Below are 25034 nucleotides of genomic sequence, written 5' to 3' on the forward strand. Positions count from 1 at the left end.
TCCCCTTTGCCGTATAATTCTCAGTACTTTGGGTATGAGAGGCAGAGGAGGAAACACATACACTGACTGGAACACCCACGGTGTTACCAGAGCGTCCACAGCTATTGCCTGAGGGTCTCTTGACCTGGCGCAATACCTGTCCAGTTTTTTGTTGAGGCGAGACGCCATCATATCCACCTTTGGTTTTTCCCAACGGTTCACAATCATGTGGAAGACTTCTGGATGAAGTCCCCACTCTCCCGGGTGTAGATCGTGTCTGCTGAGGAAGTCTGCTTCCCAGTTGTCCACTCCCGGAATGAACACTGCTGACAGTGCTATCACATGATCTTCCGCCCAGCGAAGAATCCTTGCAGCTTCTGTCATTGCTCTCCTGCTTCTTGTGCCGCCCTGTCTGTTTACGTGGGCGACTGCCGTGATGTTGTCCGACTGGATCAACACCGGCTGACCCTGAAGCAGGGGTTTTGCCAGACTTAGAGCATTGTAAATCGCTCTTAGCTCCAGTATATTTATGTGAAGAGACATCTCCAGGCTTGACCATACTCCCTGGAAGTTTCTTCCCTGTGTGACCGCTCCCCAGCCTCTCAGACTGGCATCCGTGGTCACCAGGACCCAGTCCTGTATGCCGAATCTGCGGCCTTCTAACAGATGAGCACTCTGCAACCACCACAGAAGAGACACCCTTGTCCGTGGCGATAAGGTTATCCGCTGATGCATCTGTAGATGCGATCCGGACCATTTGTCCAGCAGATCCCACTGAAAAGTTCGTGCGTGGAATCTGCCGAATGGGATTGCTTCGTAAGAAGCCACCATCTTTCCCAGGACTCTTGTGCATTGATGCACAGACACTTTTCCTGGTTTTAGGAGGTTCCTGACAAGTTCGGATAACTCCTTGGCTTTCTCCTCCGGTAGAAACACCTTTTTCTGAACCGTGTCCAGAATCATTCCCAGGAACAGCAGACGTGTTGTCGGGGTCAACTGAGATTTTGGAAAATTCAGAATCCACCCGTGTTGTTGCAGCACTACTTGGGTTAGTGCTACTCCGTCCTCCAGCTGTTCTCTGGACCTTGCCCTTATCAGGAGATCGTCCAAGTAAGGGATAATTAATACGCCTCTTCTTCGCAGAAGAATCATCATTTCGGCCATTACCTTGGTAAAGACCCGAGGTGCCGTGGACAATCCAAACGGCAGCGTCTGAAACTGATCATGACAGTTTTGCACCACGAACCTGAGGTACCCTTGATGTGAAGGGCAAATTGGGACATGCAGGTAAGCATCTTTTATGTCCAGGGACACCATAAAGTCCCCTTCTTCCAGATTCGCTATCACTGCTCTGAGTGATTCCATCTTGAACTTGAATTTTTGTATGTACAGGTTCAAAGATTTCAGATTTAGAATAGGTCTTACCGAGCCGTCCGGCTTCGGTACCACAAATAGCGTGGAGTAATACCCCTTTCCCTGTTGTAGGAGGGGTACCTTGACTATCACCTGCTGAGAAAACAGCTTGTGAATGGCTTCCAATACCGTCGCCCTGTCTGAGGGAGACGTTGGCAAAGCAGACTTTAGGAACCGGCGAGGGGGAGACTTCTCGAATTCCAACCTGTAACGCTGAGATACTACCTGCAGGATCCAGGGGTCCACCTGTGAGCAAGCCCACTGCGCGCTGAAATTCTTGAGTCGACCCCCCACCGTTCCTGAGTCCGCTTGTAAAGCCCCAGCGTCATGCTGAGGGCTTTGCAGAACCCGCGGAGGGCTTCTGTTCCTGGGAAGGAGCTGCTTGCTGCCCTCTCTTACCCTTTCCTCTGCCTCGGGGCAGATATGACTGTCCTTTTGCCCGCTTGTTCTTATAGGACCGAAAGGACTGCGGCTGAAAAGACGGTGTCTTTTTCTGTTGGGAGGGGGTCTGAGGTAAAAAGGTGGATTTCCCGGCCGTTGCCGTGGCCACCAGATCCGATAGACCGACGCCAAATAATTCCTCCCCTTTATACGGCAATACTTCCATATGCCGTTTGGAATCCGCATCACCTGACCACTGTCGTGTCCATAAACTTCTTCTGGCAGATATGGACATCGCACTTACTCTCGATGCAAGAGTGCAAATATCCCTCTGAGCATCTCGCATATAAAGAAAAGCATCCTTTAATTGCTCTAAAGTCTGTAAAATACTGTCCCTATCCAGGGTATCAATATTTTCAGTCAGGGAATCCGACCAGACCACCCCAGCACTGCACATCCAGGCTGAGGCGATGGCTGGTCGCAGTATAACACCAGTATGTGTGTATATACTTTTTAGGGTAGTTTCCAGCCTCCTATCAGCTGGATCCTTGAGGGCGGCCGTATCAGGAGACGGTAACGCCACTTGTTTTGATAAGCGTGTGAGCGCCTTATCCACCTTAGGGGGTGTTTCCCAGCGCGCCCTAACCTCTGGCGGGAAAGGGTATAATGCCAATAACTTTTTTGAAATTAGCCCTTTTCTATCTGGGTTAACCCACGCTTCATCACATACATCATTCAATTCCTCTGATTCAGGAAAAACTACAGGTAGTTTTTTCACCCCCCACATAATACCCCTTTTTGTGGTACTTGTAGTATCAGAGATATGCAAAGCCTCCTTCATTGCCGTGATCCTATAACGTGTGGCCCTACTGGAAAATACGTTTGTTTCTTCACCGTCGACACTAGATTCAGTGTCCGTGTCTGGGTCTGTATCGACCGACTGAGGTAAAGGGCGTTTTACAGCCCCTGACGGTGTCTGGGACGCCTGGGCAGGTACTAACTGGTTTGACGGCCGTCTCATGTCGTCAACTGATTTTTGTAATGTGCTGACATTATCACGTAATTCCATAAACAAAGCCATCCATTCCGGTGTCGACTCCCTAGGGGGTGACATCACCATTACCGGCAATTGCTCTGCCTCCACACCAACATCGTCCTCATACATGTCGACACACACGTACCGACACACAGCAGACACACAGGGAATGCTCTATTGAAGACAGGACCCCACTAGCCCTTTGGGGAGACAGAGGGAGAGTTTGCCAGCACACACCCAAGCGCTATAATATATATGGGAACAACCCTATATAAGTGTTGTATCCTTATAGCAGCTTAAATATAGTAATATCGCCAAAAAAAGTGCCCCCCCTCTCTGTTTTACCCTGTTTCTGTAGTGCAGTGCAGGGGAGAGTCCTGGGAGCCTTCCTCACAGCGGAGCTGAGCAGGAAAATGGCGCTGTGTGCCGAGGAGAATAAGCCCCGCCCCCTATTTCGGCGGGCTCTTCTCCGGAGTTTGTGAGATCTGGCAGGGGTTAAATACATCCATATAGCCTCAAGGGCTATATGTGATGTATTTTTAGCCATAAAAAGGTATTAGACATTGCTGCCCAGGGCGTCCCCCCAGCGCCCTGCACCCTCCGTGACCGCTGTGTGAAGGGTGCTGACAACAATGGCGCACAGCTGCAGTGCTGTGCGCTACCTCAGGAAGACTGAAAAGTCTTCTGCCGCCTGCTTCTGGACCTTCCATCTTCGGCATCTGCAAGGGGGGTCGGCGGCGCGGCTCCGGGACGAACCCCAGGGTGAGACCTGTGTTCCGACTCCCTCTGGAGCTAATGGTGTCCAGTAGCCTAAGAAGCCAATCCATCCTGCACGCAGGTGAGTTCACTTCTCTCCCCTAAGTCCCTCGATGCAGTGAGCCTGTTGCCAGCAGGACTCACTGAAAATAAAAAACCTAAAAACTTTTTCTAAGCAGCTCTTTAGGAGAGCCACCTAGATTGCACCCTGCTCGGACGGGCACAAAAACCTAACTGAGGCTTGGAGGAGGGTCATAGGGGGAGGAGCCAGTGCACACCACCTGATCCTAAAGCTTTATTTTTGTGCCCTGTCTCCTGCGGAGCCGCTAATCCCCATGGTCCTGACGGAGTCCCCAGCATCCACTAGAACGTCAGAGAAATGAGATTTATTACAGCAGGATACTTATACAGGTGACAATATCAACATCAAAGGACAAGCATACATTCTAAATGCAGAGATACACTGAACGTGTATAGCGCTAGTAACATTTTAGCAGCATAAGCAAATCACACAACTAATAGAGCGAGCCTGTAGCTGCATCTTCAGTTGTGATCATCCACATTATGGTAATAATCCCAGTAGTGTTATCTGCATATAAATATCAGGCGTATAGGCCAGCGCTACTGCAGATCTGACCCCAACCAGCCTGCGGGTCATATCCTTCAGACAGACCCAACCCAACTGTCCTTCATGCTGCAACTCCAGAAGCTCAATCTGCTGCAACAGGAACTTAAGTAGTAAAACGCTTCTTGCTGACATTATGAGATTTCATCATATGACTTCAAGTAGAGCGGCTTGGCTTGTTTCCTTAGCTTCTCCTGTGTGCTCATGGCTTTACTATGTGGTATGGCAAGTCCCATAGGAGGTAGGTAAGTCTACGACGGCAATAAAGTACAGGTTACTCTCTCCTGTATACATGACAATGCTATTTATTCATTTATTTCACTCCATTAGAGCCGTGGTAATTAAAGAACATATTTATATTGAGATTAAAATGCAATGCATATACAAGAGCAAGTAAATAACATGAAACAAAAGATAGGTATTCATTAACACAAATATAGCCATGCACGTTTTCTATTAAACAACTGCAAGCTGACCATAGGGCTACAGTTATGGTAGCGGGGATTGTGAGGCCGATATACAGTACTCACTGGTGACACAGCGAGTGTCGTCATCCTGGCTGCATACCAGGGGCTTGGTATATTATGTTGCGAGTCATAATGTCAACATAGTGATAATGTCGACAGACATGTCAACAGTGATTGAATGTTTTTTTGTAAGGTATCCCTAACACCTAAACCTAACCGTAATGTTGACAATTTCACTATGTCAATATGCCATGTAGGTTTTAGGCATTTCCTAGGTGTTGACATTTATTACGTTAACATTTGATCATGTGAACATCATAACTGTCGACATTGTAAACTTGCTAACTGCATACCCATGCCAGCACACAGCCTGCCCAACTGGTATAACTGGTCCCCAATAAGACAGGCCAGCAATAAGTATAGCCAGTCCTGTATACAGATGCCAATAAAAGGCGGCAAATCGCAGGGCAGAACCTCCGGGGTTCCTGCAAAATCACAGAGAAAGTGATAAGGAAGTTAAGCCTATAAGCATGCAGTACTCACAGTACGTCATTGTCAAGAAGTAGTCAATTACACGCTAAACCTCAACTCTTAAGGTGCCCATACACAGGCCGACCTGAATACTCAAAGTCTGCAATGGCTGAACACTACATAAAACCTGTAGGTCTCCTCTTAGGACAATAAACTGTTGCTTGAAGACGGCAATTACATGACGACCTCACACATGGTCAGTTCACTACAATAGCATTCCCTCTAAGCTGTTTCAGTAGGACGCCGCGCCCTGCCCAATTTTTACTGCTGCTGGATGCAGGATGATCACTCACTGCAGTCATATTACCCTAAATGAATCTGAGTTTAGCAACTGCTGAAAACTAGGTAAAGGTGAGTAATCTGCTGTAAAGCAAGTGGTTCCTCTACACAGAAATACTTACAGGTCTGGGGTACGGGATTCCATAATGTAAACCAATTTCAACTCGAGCCTTGCATTCTTCTATACATTGCTGGATCGTTTCTGCATGTGTTACCTGGCACAACAGAAGAGAAACCTGGTTACGGGGTCTATACTAGAAATGTGAGTAAAACAAGGGAACACGCCCTGTCCCAGAGATGTTTTGTTATTACATTTATAAAACTGGTGCCTGATGATCAGTTTTTGAGTAGAAAAAAAACAACAACAAAAATTTTTTTTACTATAAAATGACAAGCTATTTGTATGGCTTATAGGGGTGCTCCACCCAAAAAGTACAATGAAATACTCAGCGTGTGTGTGTGTGTTTTACTACTACCCTTTATTTACTGTATATAACGCCAACATATTATCCAGTGCTTTAATGTTTCATTATTCACATCAGTTCCTGAGCCTGCAGAGCTTGGTCTAGTGTTCATTTTGTCAGAAGTCAATGAACCGACCAGAATGTTTTTTGTATTGTGAAAAGAACCCTCATTAAAAAAAGGGAAAAGATACAAACTCCTCACACAGTGTGCCCTAGTCGGAGTACCGTGTAGCAACAATGCTAACCACTGTGCTGTCCAGGTGCAATAAATCTCAAACTTACTTGTGGCATGCCCTGTAATTTAATTCTACTTGTGGTGGCTATAGCTACCTAAAACCCTGCAAATCAAAGGCACATACATACACACATTTTGGTAGGAGAGTAGTGTACTACTAGATTTTCCATACACCTCATGCATAGTTTTTAAGATTTTGGGCTAAATGTAATAGCCTGCGAGTTCCGCAACTCTGGCATCTCGCAGGCTACTACATTTAGCCCTATATCTTAAAGGACTTATGTACAGACATTCTATCACTAATAATTAAACCACATTCTTATTTTTTTACCCTGTTTTGTTTTTCTTCTCAAAATGACCTTTACTCATTACATAATGTAAAGCAGACACACCTAACTTGGCCACTGGGGGGCACTGGCCTACTGCAGATTACTGATGACTGGTTGTTTTGGCCCAATAATATGGGCACATACCAGATGAGATCCATATGTACAGAAGATACAAAGTGCAATAATGTATAGTATCCTGTAATTATGAGCATGCACCAAGATGCTGCATTTCTAGCTCAATTCTTTAGAATGTAAGCTTTCACAAGCAAGGCCCTCTTCCCTCATGTGCTTTTCCATCTCTGACTTTACCTATCTTCTTTTCAATATTCCCTTTTCTCAGTTTTCTGCTGCCCTGATATTTATTTCAGTGTCTGCTGAATCAGCTATGTTTATATACCCTGTACTTGTCCTATATTGTATTGAACTGTAAAGGTGCATAAACATGGTGGGATGTTTGCTTACGATATATAGTAAAAATCGTAAGAAAAGTTATCACATATCGCACTGTGTGTACACAGCTTGCGACCTCCCGTGGGGGCAGTATTGTAAGATAAAAAGACTGTAGGCAAGGCAATTTTGACTATATTGTGTACAATCTAGTTTCTAGTATAGTCAAAAATAAGAATTTACTTACCGATAATTCTATTTCTCGTAGTCCGTAGTGGATGCTGGGGACTCCGTAAGGACCATGGGGAATAGCGGCTCCGCAGGAGACTGGGCACATCTAAAGAAAGCTTTAGGACTATCTGGTGTGCACTGGCTCCTCCCCCTATGACCCTCCTCCAAGCCTCAGTTAGGATACTGTGCCCGGACGAGCGTACACAATAAGGAAGGATTTTGAATCCCGGGTAAGACTCATACCAGCCACACCAATCACACTGTACAACTTGTGATCTGAACCCAGTTAACAGCATGATAACAGAGGAGCCTCTAGAAAAGATGGCTCACAACAATAATAACCCGATTTTTTGGTAACAATAACTATGTACCAGTATTGCAGACAATCCGCACTTGGGATGGGCGCCCAGCATCCACTACGGACTACGAGAAATAGAATTATCGGTAAGTAAATTCTTATTTTCTCTAACATCCTAAGTGGATGCTGGGGACTCCGTAAGGACCATGGGGATTATACCAAAGCTCCCAAACGGGCGGGAGAGTGCGGATGACTCTGCAGCACCAAATGAGAGAACTCCAGGTCCTCCTCAGCCAGGTTATCAATTTTGTAGAATTTTACAAACGTATTTGCTCCTGACCAAGTAGCTGCTCGGCAAAGTTGTAAAGCCGAGACCCCTCGGGCAGCCGCCCAAGATGAGCCCACCTTCCTTGTGGAGTGGGCATTTACAGATTTTTGGCTGTGGCAGGCCTGCCACAGAATGTGCAAGCTGAATTGTACTACAAATCCAACGAGCAATAGTCTGCTTAGAAGCAGGAGCACCCAGCTTGTTGGGTGCATACAGGATAAACGGGTGGTCTTCTGTATGCCGGCGGTCGGGCTCCCGACGCTCAGTATACCGGCGCCGGTAGCCCGACAGCCGGCATACCGACACTTATTTTCCCTCGTGGGGGTCCACGACCCCCATAGAGGGAGAATAAAATAGTGTGGCGCGCGTAGCGCGCCACCGTGCCCGCAGCGTGGCGAGCGCAGCGAGCCCGCAAGGGGCTCATTTGCGCTCGCCACGCTGTCGGTAAGCCGGCGGTCGGGCACCCGGCGCCGGGATGCTGGTCGCCGGGAGCCCGACCACCGGCCAGCCGTAGTGAACCCGATTTCCTGACTCCAGCCGTCCTGGAAACATATATTTTCAGGCCCTGACAACGTCTAGCAACTTGGAGTCCTCCAAGTCCCTAGTAGCCGCAGGCACCACAATAGGTTGGTTCAGGTGAAACGCTGAAACCACCTTAGGGAGAAACTGAGGACGAGTCCTCAATTCCGCCCTGTCCGAATGGAAAATCAGATAAGGGCTTTTACAGGACAAAGCCGCCAATTCTGACACGCGCCTGGCCCCGGCCAGGGCCAACAGCATGACCACTTTCCATGTGAGATATTTTAACTCCACAGATTTAAGTGGTTCAAACCAATGTGACTTTTGGAACCCAAAAACTACATTGAGATCCCAAAGTGCCACTGGAGGCACAAAAGGAGGCTGTATATGCAGTACCCCTTTTACAAACGTCTGAACTTCAGGGACTGAAGCTAGTTCTTTTTGGAAGAAAATTGACAGAGCCGAAATTTGAACCTTAATGGACCCCAATTTCAGGCCCATAGACACTCCTGTTTGCAGGAAATGTAGGAATCGACCCAGTTGAATTTTCTCCGTCGGGCCTTACTGGCCTCGCACCACGCAACATATTTTCGCCAAATGCGGTGATAATGTTTTGCGGTTACATCCTTCCTGGCTTTGATCAGGATAGGGATGACTTCATCCGGAATGCCTTTTTTCCTTCAGGATCCGGCGTTCAACCGCCATGCCGTCAAACGCAGCCGCGGTAAGACTTGGAACAGACAGGGTCCTTGCTGGAGCAGGTCCCTTCTTAGAGGTAGAGGCCACGGATCCTCCGTGAGCATCTCTTGAAGTTCCGGTTACCAAGTCCTTCTTGGCCAATCCGGAGCCACGAATATAGTGCTTACTCCTCTCCATCTTATCAATCTCAGTACCTTGGGTATGAGAGGCAGAGGAAGGAACACATACACTGACTGGTACACCCACGGTGTTACCAGAGCGTCTACAGCTATTGCCTGAGGGTCCCTTGACCTGGCGCAATACCTGTCGAGTTTTTCCCAACGGTTTATAATCATGTAGAAGACTTCTGGGTGAAGTCCCCCCTCTCCCGGGTGGAGGTCGTGCTGAGGAAGTCTGTTTCCCAGTTGTCCACTCCCGGAATGAATACTGCTGACAGTGCTATCACATGAATTTCCGCCCAGCGAAAAATCCTTGCAGCTTCTGCCATTGCCCTCCTGCTTCTTGTGCCACCCTGTCTGTTTACGTGGGTGACTGCCGTGATGTTGTCCGACTGGATCAACACCGGCTGACCTTGAAGCAGAGGTCTTGCTAAGCTTAGAGCATTGTAAATGGCCCTTAGCTTCAGGATATTTATGTGAAGTGATGTCTCCAGGCTTGACCATAAGCCCTGGATATTCCTTCCCTGTGTGACTGCTCCCCAGCCTCGCAGGCTGGCGTCCGTGGTCACCAGGACCCAGTCCTGAATGCCGAATCTGCGGCCCTCTAGAAGATGAGCACTCTGCAACCACCACAGGAGGGATACCCTTGTCCTTGGTGACAGGGTTATCCGCTGATGCATCTGAAGATGCAACCCGGACCATTTGTCCAGCAGGTCCTACTGGAAAGTACTTGCGTGGAATCTGCCGAATGGGATTGCTTCGTAGGAAGCCACCATTTTACCCAGAACCCTTGTGCATTGATGCACTGAGACTTGGCTCGGTTTTAGGAGGTTCCTGACTAGCTCGGATAACTCCCTGGCTTTCTCCTCTGGGAGAAACACCTTTTTCTGGACTGTGTCCAGGATCATCCCTAGGAACAGAAGACAAGTCGTCGGAACCAGCTGCGATTTTGGAATATTGAGAATCCAATCGTGCTGCCGCAACACTACCTGAGATAGTGCTACACCGACCTCCAACTGTTCCCTGGATCTTACCCTTATCAGGGAATCGTCCAAGTAAGGTAACTAAAATTCCCTTCCTTCGAAGGAATATCATCATTTCGGTCATTACCTTGGTAAAGACCCGGGGTGCCGTGGACCATCCATACGGCAGCGTCTGAACTGATAGTGACAGTTCTGTACCATAAACCTGAGGTACCCTTGGTGAGAAGGGTAAATTTTGACATGAAGGTAAGCATCCTTGATGTCCCGAGACATCATGTAGTCCCCTTCTTCCAGGTTCGCAATCACTGCTCTGAGTGACTCAATCTTGAATTTGAACCTCTGTATGTAAGTGTTCAAAGATTTTAGATTTAGAATCGGTCTCACCGAGCCGTCTGGCTTCGGTACCACAACAGTGTGGAATAATACCCCGTTCCCTGTTGCAGGAGGGGTACCTTGATTATCACCTGCTGGGAATACAGCTTGTGAATGGCTTCCAAAACTGTCTCCGTGTCAGAAGGAGACATCGGTAAAGCCGACTTTAGGAAACGGCGAGGGGGAGACGTCTCGAATTCTAATTTGTATCCCTGAGATATCACCTGAAGGATCCAGGGGTCTACTTGCGAGTGAGCCCACTGCGCGCTGAAATTCATTGAGACGGGCCCACCACCGTGCATGATTCTGCTTGTAAAGCCCCAGCGTCATACTGAGGGCTTGGCAGAGGCGGGAGAGGGTTTCTGTTCCTGGGAACTGGCTGATTTCTGCAGCCTTTTTCCTCTCCCTCTGTCACGGGGCAGAAATGAGGAACCTTTTGCCCCTTGTCCACGAAAAGACTGCGCCTGATAATACGGCGTCTTCTCATGTTGAGAGGCGACCTGGGGTACAAACGTGGATTTCCCAGCTTTTGCCGTGGCCACCAGGTCTGAAAGACCGACCCCAAATAACTCCTCCCCTTAATAAGGCAATACTTCCAAATGCCGTTTGGAATACGCATCACCTGACCACTGACGTGTCCATAACCCTCTACTGGTAGAAATGGACAACGCACTTAGACTTGATGCCAGTCGGCAAATATTCCGCTGTGCATCACGCATATATAGAAATGCATCTTTTAAATGCTCTATAGGCAAAAATATACTGTCCCTATCTAGGGTATCAATATTTTCAGTCAGGGAATCCGACCACGCCAACCCAGCACTGCACATCCAGGCTGAGGCTATTGCTGGTCGCAGTATAACACCAGTATGTGTGTAAATACATTTTAGGATACCCTCCTGCTTTCTATCAGCAGGATCCTTAAGGGCGGCCATCTCAGGAGAGGGTAGAGCGTGTGAGCGCTTTATCCCCCCTAGGGGGTGTTTCCCAACGCACCCTAACCTCTGGCGGGAAAGGATATAATGCCAATAACATTTTAGAAATTATCAGTTGTTATCGGGGGAAAACCACGCATCATCACACACCTCATTTAATTTCTCAGATTCAGGAAAACTACAGGTAGTTTTTCCTCACCGAACATAATACCCCTTTTTGGTGGTACTCGTATTATCAGAAATGTGTAAAACATTTTTCATTGCCTCAATCATGTAACGTGTGGCCCTACTGGAAGTCACATTTGTCTCTTCACCGTCGACACTGGAGTCAGTATCCGTGTCGGCGTCTATATCTGCCATCTGAGGTAACGGGCGCTTTAGAGCCCCTGACGGCCTATGAGACGTCTGGACAGGCACAAGCTGAGTAGCCGGCTGTCTCATGTCAACCACTGTCTTTTATACAGAGCTGACACTGTCACGTAATTCCTTTCAACAGTTCATCCACTCAGGTGTCGACCCCCTAGGGGGTGACATCACTATTACAGGCAATCTGCTCCGTCTCCACATCATTTTTCTCCTCATACATGTCGACACAAACGTACCGACATACAGCACACACACAGGGAATGCTCTGATAGAGGACAGGACCCCACTAGCCCTTTGGGGAGACAGAGGGAGAGTTTGCCAGCACACACCAGAGCGCTATATATATATATACAGGGATAACCTTATATAAGTGTTTTTCCCCTTATAGCTGTTGTATCTTTAATACTGCGCGTAATTAGTGCCCCCCCTCTCTTTTTTAACCCTTTCTGTAGTGTAGTGACTGCAGGGGAGAGACAGGGAGCTTCCCTCCAACGGAGCTGTGAGGGAAAATGGCGCCAGTGTGCTGAGGAGATAAGGACGCCGATAAGGGGGCGGAGCCTATCTCCCGTTTTTCTATGTATTCTGGCAGGGGTTAAATGCATCCATATAGCCCAGGAGCTATATGTGATGCATTTTTTGCCATCCAAGGTGTTTTTTATTGCGTCTCAGGGCGCCCCCCCCCAGCGCCCTGCACCCTCAGTGACCGAAGTGTGAAGTGTGCTGAGAGCAATGGCGCACAGCTGCAGTGCTGTGCGCTACCTTGTTGAAGACAGACGTCTTCTGCCGCCGATTTTCCGGACCTCTTCTGCCTTCTGGCTCTGTAAGGGGGCCGGCGGCGCGGCTCTGGGACCCATCCAGGCTGGGCCTGTGATCGTCCCTCTGGAGCTAATATCCAGTAGCCTAAGAAGCCCAATCCACTCTGCACGCAGTTTAGTTCGCTTCTTCTCCCCTTAGTCCCTCGATGCAGTGAGCCTGTTGCCAGCAGGTCTCACTGAAAATAAAAAACCTAAACTAAAACTTTCACTAAGAAGCTCAGGAGAGCCCCTAGTGTGCACCCTTCTCGTTCGGGCACAGAGATCTAACTGAGGCTTGGAGGAGGGTCATAGGGGGAGGAGCCAGTGCACACCAGATAGTCCTAAAGCTTTCTTTAGATGTGCCCAGTCTCCTGCGGAGCCGCTATTCCCCATGGTCCTTACGGAGTCCCCAGCATCCACTTAGGACGTTAGAGAAATTGTATATAGTCAAAATAGCAAGTAAAGATAGTCAATATCAGTGGTTCTGGGCTCCGCAGAGTTCAAGGGAAATCGCAAAGTCAAAATCGGCACTTACATAATATCTCACCATGTGTATGCACCTTAAGTAACTGTTTACTTGTTTTGCTTATTTGTTTATATACACTGTAACTGAGCCTTGCGGGTCCCATGTGGCGCCATATAAATTAAGGATAATAATAATAAAATCCCAACTATAACATACTGCTTTTCTGCACTCGAGAACGCCCACCTCTATGATACATTTTAATGAACATTTATATAGTAGAAAGAACAATCTGTGTTCAGATAAAAAAGGATACCAATCAATAAGTAGCCAGACTGCGGTGTGGTAGTAGTAATCTATCCTGAGCTGGGATGCTCTTCTTCTGATTTACACAGCAGCACACACACACTGCTTTTTTCAAACAATACAATTACTTAAACCTCCAAAAAGAAGGCAGCTAAATCTTCAGATGTATATATTCATCCATGTATTACATGACAATTCCCAGGCACCTGACCTACAGTAAATGTGTCCAATGAGATCACGGACCCACAGGAAAGCACAACTCTTCTTGCACAACAAATGGCATGACCATCACTTAGCAATGAGGGTCATTTCTGGAAAAGAAAAGTGGAGAAAGGCAACCTTTGTGAAGCCACAAAACGTTTGCACCATTGCACTCTGCTTTACTGAGAAGCAAGTGGGACAAGATAGTGGCATCTGCAGGGTGCAAAATGTACACTGTCCACTGGGAGGAGTTTGGTACTTGGGGTGGTCCTAGATTATATACAGGCAGGGCCGGTTCTAGACCTTTTGGCGCCCGGCACATCAAAAATAGGGGTGTGGCTTCATAGGGAAGGGGCGTGACCACAGTTATGCCCCCAGTACATTTGCTCCTTAGTAGCGCCGCTTACAAACAGAAACAAAACCCAAACAATACTCACCAGCCCCGCTCCTCCTTCCCGACCGCCCATTCCTCGGATCTATGGGAGAGACGTCATGACGTCTCTCCCATAGCGCCACACAAACACTAGAGGTCAATTAGGACCTCTAGCGTCTGACAGTGGTGCAGGCTGCAGCGGGCGCCCACACAGCCCACTGCGCCTGCTGCAGCCAGAGTGCGGGGAGCAGGTGGACGTCTGGCCCCGGGCGACCGCCTGTCTTCCCCGTGCCTAGATCCGCTCCTGCATACAGGAGTACTCAAACCTTTGCATCAATTACAAGACTTTGACTCTGGATTGCAGGAGAGCATTAAAAAAAAAAAACCCCTCTATGGCAGGCATGTCCAAACTGCGGCCCTCCAGCTGTTGAGAAACTACACATCCCAGCATGCCCTGACATAGCTTTAGCATTCTCTGACAGCAAAACTGTGTCAGGGCATGCTGGGATATGTAGTTTCACAACAGCTGGAGGGCCGCAGTTTGGACATGCCTGCATTGTAAATGCTGTATGGAGACTGACCTATCTCTCTCTCCAACCAACATCTGCTGCACCACATTGCAAAACACGGTATTGGTTCCTCTGGAATCCAACACAAGTAACTTAACCTTACCTGCAAACCCCCTAACTCTACCTCTTTATACATCCAGAGCTCATCTTGAAATGCCTGCCTTCTTATATCTTCTCCTGACCTCACCTCATACTTCCCCCTACAAGACCTCCGTGCCCATACCCACTTGTGGAATTCCCTAACACATCATACTCTTCAAATCTTTAATGCTCTGTGAAAACCCATCTCTATAAGGACCGGGGTTCAGTATGATTTACTGACGGACACAATACCGACGGTCATAATCCCGACAGCCATTGGCCTACAGTCAAAATACACAGTAAAAATTCTGACATTTATTATGCCAACATGTTCAAAATGCCGACTTGGTAAAATACCGACATAGTAAAATACCAACATTTATTTATTACCAGTTATTTATATAGCGCACACATATTCCGCAGCGCTGTACAGAGAATATTTGCCCATTCACATCAGTCCCTGCCCCAGTGGAGCTTACATTCTATATTCCCTACCACATGTTCATGAATATTTCTGTATTTTTTTTGTCAATGTCGACATGGACACGTCTAGTGTACCAGTCAGCATGCTATTATATTCCCCCTCCAGGTCCACTGGGATGGTAAAGTATGAACAAGTCTGTTTTGGGGCAAAAATGCCTTAAAAACGTGTGTCAGCGGTTTGACATGTCGGCATTTTGACAGTGTCTGTATTTTTACTGTCGGTCGGTCGGTCAGTGGGTGTCAGGATTTTTATCAGGACCTACCTTCCTGCCAATGATACTAGACTAATGCACAAGTGCCCAATCTCCACGCTGAGCGACTCTCAGGCCTATTGTGCACTTCCAATCCGAGTTAGCAGGGCCATCCCCAGCAAATGTTTTCATGTCTGCAATGATTTCCTCTACCATGTATGTCTCTGTATTATGTATGTCCTGAATTCCCACTGCCCAGCACTGTGGAGCACTCTGTTGCTTTACTAATAATAAGATTTTACTTACCGATAAATCTATTTCTCGGAGTCCGTAGTGGATGCTGGGGTTCCTGAAAGGACCATGGGGAATAGCGGCTCCGCAGGAGACAGGGCACAAAAAGTAAAGCTTTCCGATCAGGTGGTGTGCACTGGCTCCTCCCCCTATGACCCTCCTCCAGACTCCAGTTAGGTACTGTGCCCGGACGAGCGTACACAATAAGGGAGGATTTTGAATCCCGGGTAAGACTCATACCAGCCACACCAATCACACCGTACAACTTGTGATCTAAACCCAGTTAACAGTATGATAACAGCGGAGCCTCTGAAAGATGGCTTCCTTTAACAATAACCCGAATTAGTTAACAATAACTATGTACAACTTATGCAGATAATCCGCACTTGGGATGGGCGCCCAGCATCCACTACGGACTCCGAGAAATAGATTTATCGGTAAGTAAAAATAAGAATTTACTTACCGATAATTCTATTTCTCGGAGTCCGTAGTGGATGCTGGGGTTCCTGAAAGGACCATGGGGAATAGCGGCTCCGCAGGAGACAGGGCACAAAAAAGTAAAGCTTTTACCAGATCAGGTGGTGTGCACTGGCTCCTCCCCCTATGACCCTCCTCCAGACTCCAGTTAGGTACTGTGCCCGGACGAGCGTACACAATAAGGGAGGCAATTTGAATCCCGGGTAAGACTCATACCAGCCACACCAATCACACCGTACAACTTGTGATCTAAACCCAGTTAACAGTATGATAACAGAAAGAGCCTCTTAAAGATGGCTCCTTAACAATATAACCCGAATTTGTTAACAATAACTATGTACAGTATTGCAGATAATCCGCACTTGGGATGGGCGCCCAGCATCCACTACGGACTCCGAGAAATAGAATTATCGGTAAGTAAATTCTTATTTTCTCTATCGTCCTAAGTGGATGCTGGGGTTCCTGAAAGGACCATGGGGATTATACCAAAGCTCCCAAACGGGCGGGAGAGTGCGGATGACTCTGCAGCACCGAATGAGAGAATTCCAAGTCCTCTTTTGCCAGGGTATCAAATTTGTAGAATTTTACAAACGTGTTTTCCCCCGACCACGTAGCTGCTCGACAGAATTGTAATGCCGAGACCCCTCGGGCAGCCGCCCAAGATGAGCCCACCTTCCTTGTGGAATGGGCCTTAACAGATTTAGGCTGTGGCAGGCCTGCCACAGAATGAGCAAGTTGAATTGTGTTACAAATCCAACGAGCAATCGTCTGCTTAGAAGCAGGGGCACCCAACTTGTTGGGTGCATATAGTATCAACAGCGAGTCAGATTTTCTGACTTCAGCCGTCCTTGAAATGTATATTTTTAAGGCTCTGACAACGTCCAACAACTTGGAGTCCTCCAAGTCGCCAGTGGCCGCAGGCACCACAATAGGTTGGTTCAGGTGAAACGCTGATACCACCTTAGGGAGAAAATGCGGACGAGTCCTCAGTTCTGCCCTATCCGAATGGAAGATTAGATAAGGGCTTTTATAAGATAAAGCCGCCAATTCAGATACTCTCCTGGCGGAAGCCAGGGCCAGTAACATAGTCACTTTCCATGTGAGATATTTAAAACCCACCTTTTTCAATGGTTCAAACCAATGGGATTTGAGGAAATCTAAAACTACATTTAGATCCCACGGTGCCACCGGAGGCACCACAGGAGGCTGTATATGCAGTACTCCTTTAACAAAAGTCTGTACCTCAGGAACTGAGGCCAATTCTTTTTGGAAGAATATTGACAGGGCCGAAATTTGAACCTTAATAGATCTCAATTTGAGACCCATAGACAATCCTGATTGTAGGAAATGTAGGAAACGACCCAGTTGAAATTCCTCCGTCGGAACACTCCGATCCTCGCACCACGCGACATATTTTCGCCAAATGCGGTGATAATGTTTCGCGGTGACTTCCTTCCTTGCCTTAATCAAGGTAGGAATGACTTCTTCTGGAATGCCTTTCCCTTTTAGGATCTGGCGTTCAACCGCCATGCCGTCAAACGCAGCCGCGGTAAGTCTTGAAAGAGACAGGGACCCTGTTGTAGCAGGTCCCTTCTCAGAAGTAGAGGGCACGGGTCGTCCGTGACCAACTCTTGAAGTTCCGGGTACCAAGTCCTTCTTGGCCAATCCGGAGCCACTAGTATTGTTCTTACTCCTCCTCACCGTATAATCTTCAATACCTTTGGTATGAGAGGCAGAGGAGGAAACACATATACTGATTTGTACACCCAAGGTGTTACCAGTGCGTCCACAGCTATTGCCTGTGGATCTCTTGACCTGGCGCAATACTTGCCCAGTTTCTTGTTGAGGCGAGACGCCATCATGTCTACCATTGGTCTTTCCCAACAGTTTATTAGCATGTGGAAGACTTCTGGATGAAGACCCCCCTCTCCCGGGTGAATATCGTGTCTGCTGAGGAAGTCTGCTTCCCAGTTGTCCACGCCCGGGAAGAACACTGCTGACAGTGCTATTACGTGATTCTCCGCCCAGCGAAGAATCTTGGCAGCTTCTGCCATTGCACTCCTGCTTCTTGTGCCGCCCTGTCTGTTTACATGGGCGACCGCCGTGATGTTGTCCGACTGAATCAACACCGGTTTTCCTTGCAGGAGTGGTTCCGCCTGGCTTAGAGCATTTTAGATTGCTCTTAGTACCAGAATGTTTATGTGAAGAGACTTTTCCAGGTTCGTCCATACCCCCTGGAAGTTTCTTCCTTGTGTGACTGCTCCCCAACCTCTCAGGCTGGCGTCCGTGGTCACCAGGATCAAATCCTGTATGCCGAATCTGCGGCCCTCCAATAGATGAGCCTTTTGCAACCACCACAGAAGATATACCCTTGTCCTTGGCGACAGGGTTATTCGCAGGTGCATCTGAGGATGCGACCCTGACCATTTGTCCAACAGATCCCTTTGGAAAATTCTTGCATGGAATCTGCCGAATGGAATTGCTTCGTAAAAAGCCACCATTTTTCCCAGGACTCTTGTGCATTGATGTACAGACACCTTTCCTGGTTTTAGGAGGTTCCTGACAGGTCGGATAACTCCTTGGCTTTTTCCTCGGGAAGAAAAACCTTTTTCTGAACCGTGTCCAGAATCATCCCTAGGAACAGCAGACGTATCGTCGGAAAACAGCTGCGATTCTTGGAATATTTAGAATCCAGTCGTGCCGTCGAAGAACTACTTTAGATAGTGCTCTTCCGACCTCCAACTGTTCTCTGGAACTTGCCCTTTTTAGGTCGTGCAAGTAAGGGATAATTTAGATGCCTTTTTTCTTTGAAGAAACATCTTTTCGGCCATTACCTTGGTAAAAAGGCCCGGGGTGCCGTGGATAATTCAAACGGCATCGTCTGAAACTGATATTGACAGTTCTGTACCACGAACCAGAGGTACCCTTGATGAGAAGGACAAAATTTGGACATGGAGGTAATCCTTGATGTCCAGGGACACCATATAGTCCCCTTTTTTCCGGTTCGCTATCACTGCTCTGAGTGACTTTATCTCGATTTGAACCTTTTATGTAAGTGTTCAAAACATTTTAGATTTAGACTATGTGTCACCAAGCCGTCTGGCTTCAGTACCACAATATAGTGTGGAAAAATAATACCCTTTTCCTTGTCGTAGGAGGGGTACTTTGATTATCACCTGCTGGATATACAGCTTGTGAATTGTTTCCAATGCTGCCTCCCTGTCGGAGGGAGCCGTTGGTAAAGCAGACTTCAGGAACCTGCGAGGAGAAGATGTCTCGACTCTCCAATCTTTACCCCTGGGATAATACTCGTACGATCTAGGGGTCAACTTGCGAGTGATCCCACTGCGCCCTGAGACTCTTGAGACTACCCCCCCACCTTGAGTCCGCTTGCACGGCCCCAGCGTCATGCTGAGGACTTGGCAGACGCGGTGGAGGGCTTCTTTTCCTGGGAAAGGGCTGCCTGCTGCAGTCTACTTCCCTTACCTCTATGTCTGGGCAGATATGACTGGCCTTTTGCCTGCATGCCCTCATGGGAAAGGAAAGATTGAGGCTGAAAAGACGGTGTCTTTTTTAGCTGAGATGTAACTTGGGGTAAAAAAGGTTGGATTTCCCAGCTGTTGCTGTGGTCCCCAGGTCCGATGGACCGACCCCCAAATAACTCCTTCCCTTTATACAGCAATACTTCCATCTGCCGTATGGGATCTGTATCACCTGACCACTGTCGTGTCCCTGACATCTTCTGGGAGATATGGACAACGCACTTATCTTGATGCCAGAGAGCAAATATCCCTCTGTGCATCTCACATACATATATATAGAATGCATCCTATTAAATGCTCTACATGAATAAAATATTTTCAGTCAGGGAATCCGACCAAGCCAACCCAGCACTGCATCTCCAGGCTGATGGCGATCGCTGGTCGCAGTATAACCACCGTATGTGTGTATATACTTTTTAGGATATTTTTCCAGCTTCCTATCAGCTGGCTCCTTGAGGGCGGCCGTATCTGGAGACGGTAACGCCACTTGATAAGCGTGTGAGCGCCTTATCACCCTAAGGGGTGTTTCCCAACGTACCCTAATTTCTGGCGGGAAAGGGTATAACGCCAATATTTGCTATCGGGGTAACCCTACGCATCATCACACACTTCATTTTATTTTATCTGATTCAGGAAAAACTACAGGTAGTTTTTTCCACTCCCACATAATACCCTTTCTTGTGGTACTTGTAGTATCAGAAACACGTAACACCTCCTTCATTGCCCTTAACGTGTGGCCCTAATGAGAAATACGTTTGTTTATTCACCGTCGACACTGTATTCAGTGTCCGTGTCTGTGTCTGTGTCGACCGACTGAGGTAAATGGGCGTTTTTAAAACCCCTGACGGTGTTTCTGAGACGCCTGGACCGGTCCTAATAGATTGTCGGCCGTCTCATGTCGTCAACCGACCTTGCAGCGTGTTGACATTCTCACGTAATTCTCTAAATAAGCCATCCATTCCGGTGTCGACTCCCTAGAGAGTGACATCACCATTACAGGCAATTTCTCCGCCTCCTCACCAACATCGTCCTCATACATGTCGACACACACGTACCGACACACAGCACACACACCGGGAATGCTCTGACAGAGGACAGGACCCACCAGCCCTTTGGGGAGACAGAGGGAGAGTCTGCCAGCACACACCAAAAACGCTATAATTATATAGGGACAACCTTATATAAGTGTTTCTCCCTTATAGCATCTTTTATATATATACAATATCGCCAAAATCAGTGCCCCCCCTCTCTGTTTTAACCCTGTTTCTGTAGTGCAGTGCAGGGGAGAGCCTGGGAGCCTTCTCTCCAGCTTTTCTGTGAGAGAAAATGGCGCTGTGTGCTGAGGAGATAGGCCCCGCCCCTTTTCCGGCGGGCTCGTCTCCCGCTATTTTTGAAGTTAGGCAGGGGTTAAATATCTCCATATAGCCTCTGTGGGCTATATGTGAGGTATTTTTTTGCCTCTAATAAGGTTTTTATTTGCCTCTCAGAGCGCCCCCCCCAGCGCTCTGCACCCTCAGTGACTGTTGTGTGAAGTGTGCTGAGAGGAAAATGGCGCACAGCTGCAGTGCTGTGCGCTACCTTTATGAAGACTCAGGAGTCTTCAGCCGCCGATTTTGGACCTCTTCTCTCTTCAGCGTCTGCAAGGGGGCCGGCGGCGCGGCTCCGGTGACCATCCAGGCTGTACCTGTGATCGTCCCTCTGGAGCTAGTGTCCAGTAGCCAAGCAGCAAATCCACTCTGCACGCAGGTGAGTTCACTACTTCTCCCCTAAGTCCCTCGTTGCAGTGATCCTGTTGCCAGCAGGACTCACTGTAAAGTAAAAAACCTAAGCTAAACTTTCTCTAAGCAGCTCTTTAGGAGAGCCACCTAGATTGCACCCTTCTCGTTCGGGCACAAAATCTAACTGGAGTCTGGAGGAGGGTCATAGGGGGAGGAGCCAGTGCACACCACCTGATCTGGTAAAAGCTTTACTTTTTTGTGCCCTGTCTCCTGCGGAGCCGCTATTCCCCATGGTCCTTTCAGGAACCCCAGCATCCACTTAGGACGATAGAGAAATCTTATTTTCTCTATCGTCCTAGTGGATGCTGGGGTTCCTGAAAGGACCATGGGGATTATACCAAAGCTCCCAAACGGGCGGGAGAGTGCGGATGACTCTGCAGCACCGAATGAGAGAACTCCAGGTCCTCCTTAGCCAGAGTATCAAATTTGTAAAATTTTACAAACGTGTTCTCCCCTGACCACGTAGCTGCTCGGCAAAGTTGTAATGCCGAGACCCCTCGGGCAGCCGCCCAAGATGAGCCCACCTTCCTTGTGGAGTGGGCCTTTACAGATTTAGGCTGTGGCAAGCCTGCCACAGAATGTGCAAGTTGGATTGTGCTACAGATCCAACGAGCAATCGTCTGCTTAGACGCAGGAGCACCCATCTTGTTGGGTGCATACAATATAAACAACGAGTCAGATTTTCTGACTCCAGCTGTCCTTGCAATATATATTTTTAATGCTCTGACAACGTCCAGTAACTTGGAGTCCTCCAAGTCACTTGTAGCCGCAGGCACTACAATAGGCTGGTTCAGATGAAATGCTGACACCACCTTAGGGAGAAAATGCGGACGAGTTCGCAGTTCTGCCCTGTCCGAATGGAAAATCAGATATGGGCTTTTGTAAGATAAAGCTGCCAATTCTGACACTCTCCTGGCAGAAGCCAGGGCTAGAAGCATGGTCACTTTCCATGTGAGATATTTCAAATCCACCTTTTTTAGTGGTTCAAACCAATGAGATTTTAGGAAGTCCAAAACCACATTTAGATCCCACGGTGCCACTGGAGGCACCACAGGAGGCTGTATATGCAGCACTCCCTTAACAAAGGTCTGGACTTCAGGGACTGAAGCCAATTCTTTTTGAAAGAAAATCGACAGGGCCGAAATTTGAACCTTAATAGATCCCAATTTGAGACCCATTGACAATCCTGATTGCAGGAAATGTAGGAATCGACCCAGTTGAAATTCCTCCGTCGGAGCACTCCGATCTTCGCACCACGCAACATATTTTCGCCAAATTCGGTGATAATGTTGCACGGTTACTTCCTTCCTTGCTTTAATCAAAGTAGGAATGACTTCTTCCGGCATGCCTCTTTCCTTTAGGATCCGGCGTTCAACCGCCATGCCGTCAAACGCAGCCGCGGTAAGTCTTGAAACAGACAGGGACCCTGCTGAAGCAAGTCCCTCCTTAGAGGTAGAGGCCACGGATCTTCCGTGATCATCTCTTGAAGTTCCGGGTACCAAGTCCTCCTTGGCCAATCCGGAACCACTAGTATCGTTCTTACGCCTCTTTGCCGTATAATTCTCAATACTTTTGGTATGAGAGGCAGAGGAGGAAACACATACACCGACTGGTACACCCAAGGCGTTACCAGCGCGTCCACAGCTATTGCCTGCGGATCTCTTGACCTGGCGCAATACCTGTCCAGTTTTTTGTTGAGGCGAGACGCCATCATGTCCACCATTGGTCTTTCCCAACGGGTTACCAGCATGTGGAAGACTTCTGGATGAAGTCCCCACTCTCCCGGGTGAAGATCGTGTCTGCTGAGGAAGTCTGCTTCCCAGTTGTCCACTCCCGGGATGAACACTGCTGACAGTGCTATCACATGATTCTCTGCCCAGCGAAGAATCCTTGCAGCTTCTGCCATTGCCCTCCTGCTTCTTGTGCCGCCCTGTCTGTTCACATGGGCGACTGCCGTGATGTTGTCCGACTGGATCAATACCGGTTTTCCCTGAAGCAGAGGTTCTGCCTGGTTTAGAGCATTGTATATTGCTCTTAGTTCCAGAATGTTTATGTGAAGAGACGTTTCCAGGCTCGTCCATACTCCCTGGAAGTTTCTTCCTTGTGTGACTGCTCCCCAGCCTCTCAGGCTGGCGTCCGTGGTCACCAGGATCCAATCCTGTATGCCGAATCTGCGGCCCTCCAATAGATGAGCACTCTGCAACCACCACAGAAGAGACACCCTTGTCCTTGGAGACAGGGTTATCCGTAGGTGCATCTGAAGATGCGACCCTGACCATTTGTCCAACAGATCCCTTTGGAAAATTCTTGCGTGGAATCTGCCGAATGGAATCGCTTCGTAAGAAGCCACCATTTTTCCCAGGACTCTTGTGCATTGATGTACAGACACCTTTCCTGGTTTTAGGAGGTTCCTGACAAGCTCGGATAACTCCTTGGCTTTTTCCTCCGGGAGAAAAACCTTTTTCTGAACCGTGTCCAGAATCATCCCTAGGAACAGCAGACGAGTTGTCGGCATTAACTGGGATTTTGGAATATTCAGAATCCACCCGTGCTGTTTTAGCACTTCTTGAGACAGTGCTAATCCCATCTCTAGCTGTTCTCTGGACCTCGCCCTTATTAGGAGATCGTCCAAGTATGGGATAATTAATACGCCTTTTCTTCGAAGAAGAATCATCACCTCGGCCATTACCTTTGTAAAGATCCGAGGTGCCGTGGACAATCCGAACGGCAGCGTCTGAAACTGATAGTGACAGTTTTGTACAACGAACCTGAGGTACCCCTGGTGTGAGGGGTAAATTGGAACGTGGAGATACGCATCCTTGATGTCCAAGGATACCATAAGGTTCCCCTCTTCCAGGTTCGCTATCACTGCTCTGAGTGACTCCATTTTGAACTTGAACTTCTTTATGTACAGGTTCAAGGACTTCAGATTTAGAATAGGCCTTACCGAGCCATCCGGCTTCGGTACCACAAAAAGAGTGGAATAATACCCCTTCCCTTGTTGCAGAAGAGGTACCTTGACTATCACCTGCTGAGAGTACAGCTTGTGAATGGCTTCCAACACCGTCTCCCTTTCGGAGGGGGACGTTGGTAAAGCAGACCTCAGGAAACGGCGAGGTGGATCTGTCTCTAATTCCAACCTGTATCCCTGAGATATTATCTGCAGGATCCAGGGATCTACTTGCGAGTGAGCCCACTGCGCGCTGTAATTTTTGAGACGACCGCCCACCGTCCCCGAGTCCGCTTGAGAAGCCCCAGCGTCATGCTGAGGCTTTTGTAGAAGCCGGGGAGGGCTTCTGATCCTGGGAAGGAGCTGCGTGTTGCTGTCTCTTCCCTCGACCTTTGCCTCGTGGCAAATATGAATAGCCCTTTGCTCTCTTATTTTTAAAGGAACGAAAGGGCTGCGGTTGAAAAGTCGGTGCCTTTTTCTGTTGGGGAGTGACTTGAGGTAGAAAGGTGGATTTCCCGGCTGTAGCCGTGGCCACCAAATCTGATAGACCGACTCCAAATAACTCCTCCCCCTTATACGGCAAAACTTCCATATGCCGTTTTGAATCCGCATCGCCTGTCCACTGTCGCGTCCATAAAGCTCTTCTGGCCGAAATGGACATAGCACTTACCCGTGATGCCAGTGTGCATATATCCCTCTGTGCATCACGCATATAAAGAAATGCATCCTTTATTTGTTCTAACGACAGTAGAATATTGTCCCTG

The 25034-nt window shown here is 48.1% G+C and overlaps 1 protein-coding gene across 1 annotated transcript in view; it reads right to left on the bottom strand.

The window, feature by feature from the left end:
- Window positions 1-3936: 3936 nt before the first annotated feature.
- Window positions 3937-25034, bottom strand: part of LYRM1 (LYR motif containing 1) — a 61315-nt gene continuing 40217 nt past the window's right edge. The window contains exons 3-4 of the mRNA XM_063934426.1: window positions 5590-5682; window positions 3937-4441 (exon numbers count right to left, since the gene is read on the bottom strand). Coding sequence (XP_063790496.1) covers window positions 4325-4441; window positions 5590-5682 — 210 coding nt within the window. The 3' untranslated portion in view covers window positions 3937-4324. The remainder of the gene's footprint in view (window positions 4442-5589; window positions 5683-25034) is intronic.

This window comes from Pseudophryne corroboree, chromosome 7, assembly GCF_028390025.1.
Source record: "Pseudophryne corroboree isolate aPseCor3 chromosome 7, aPseCor3.hap2, whole genome shotgun sequence".
NCBI classification, from domain to species: Eukaryota; Metazoa; Chordata; class Amphibia; order Anura; family Myobatrachidae; genus Pseudophryne; species Pseudophryne corroboree.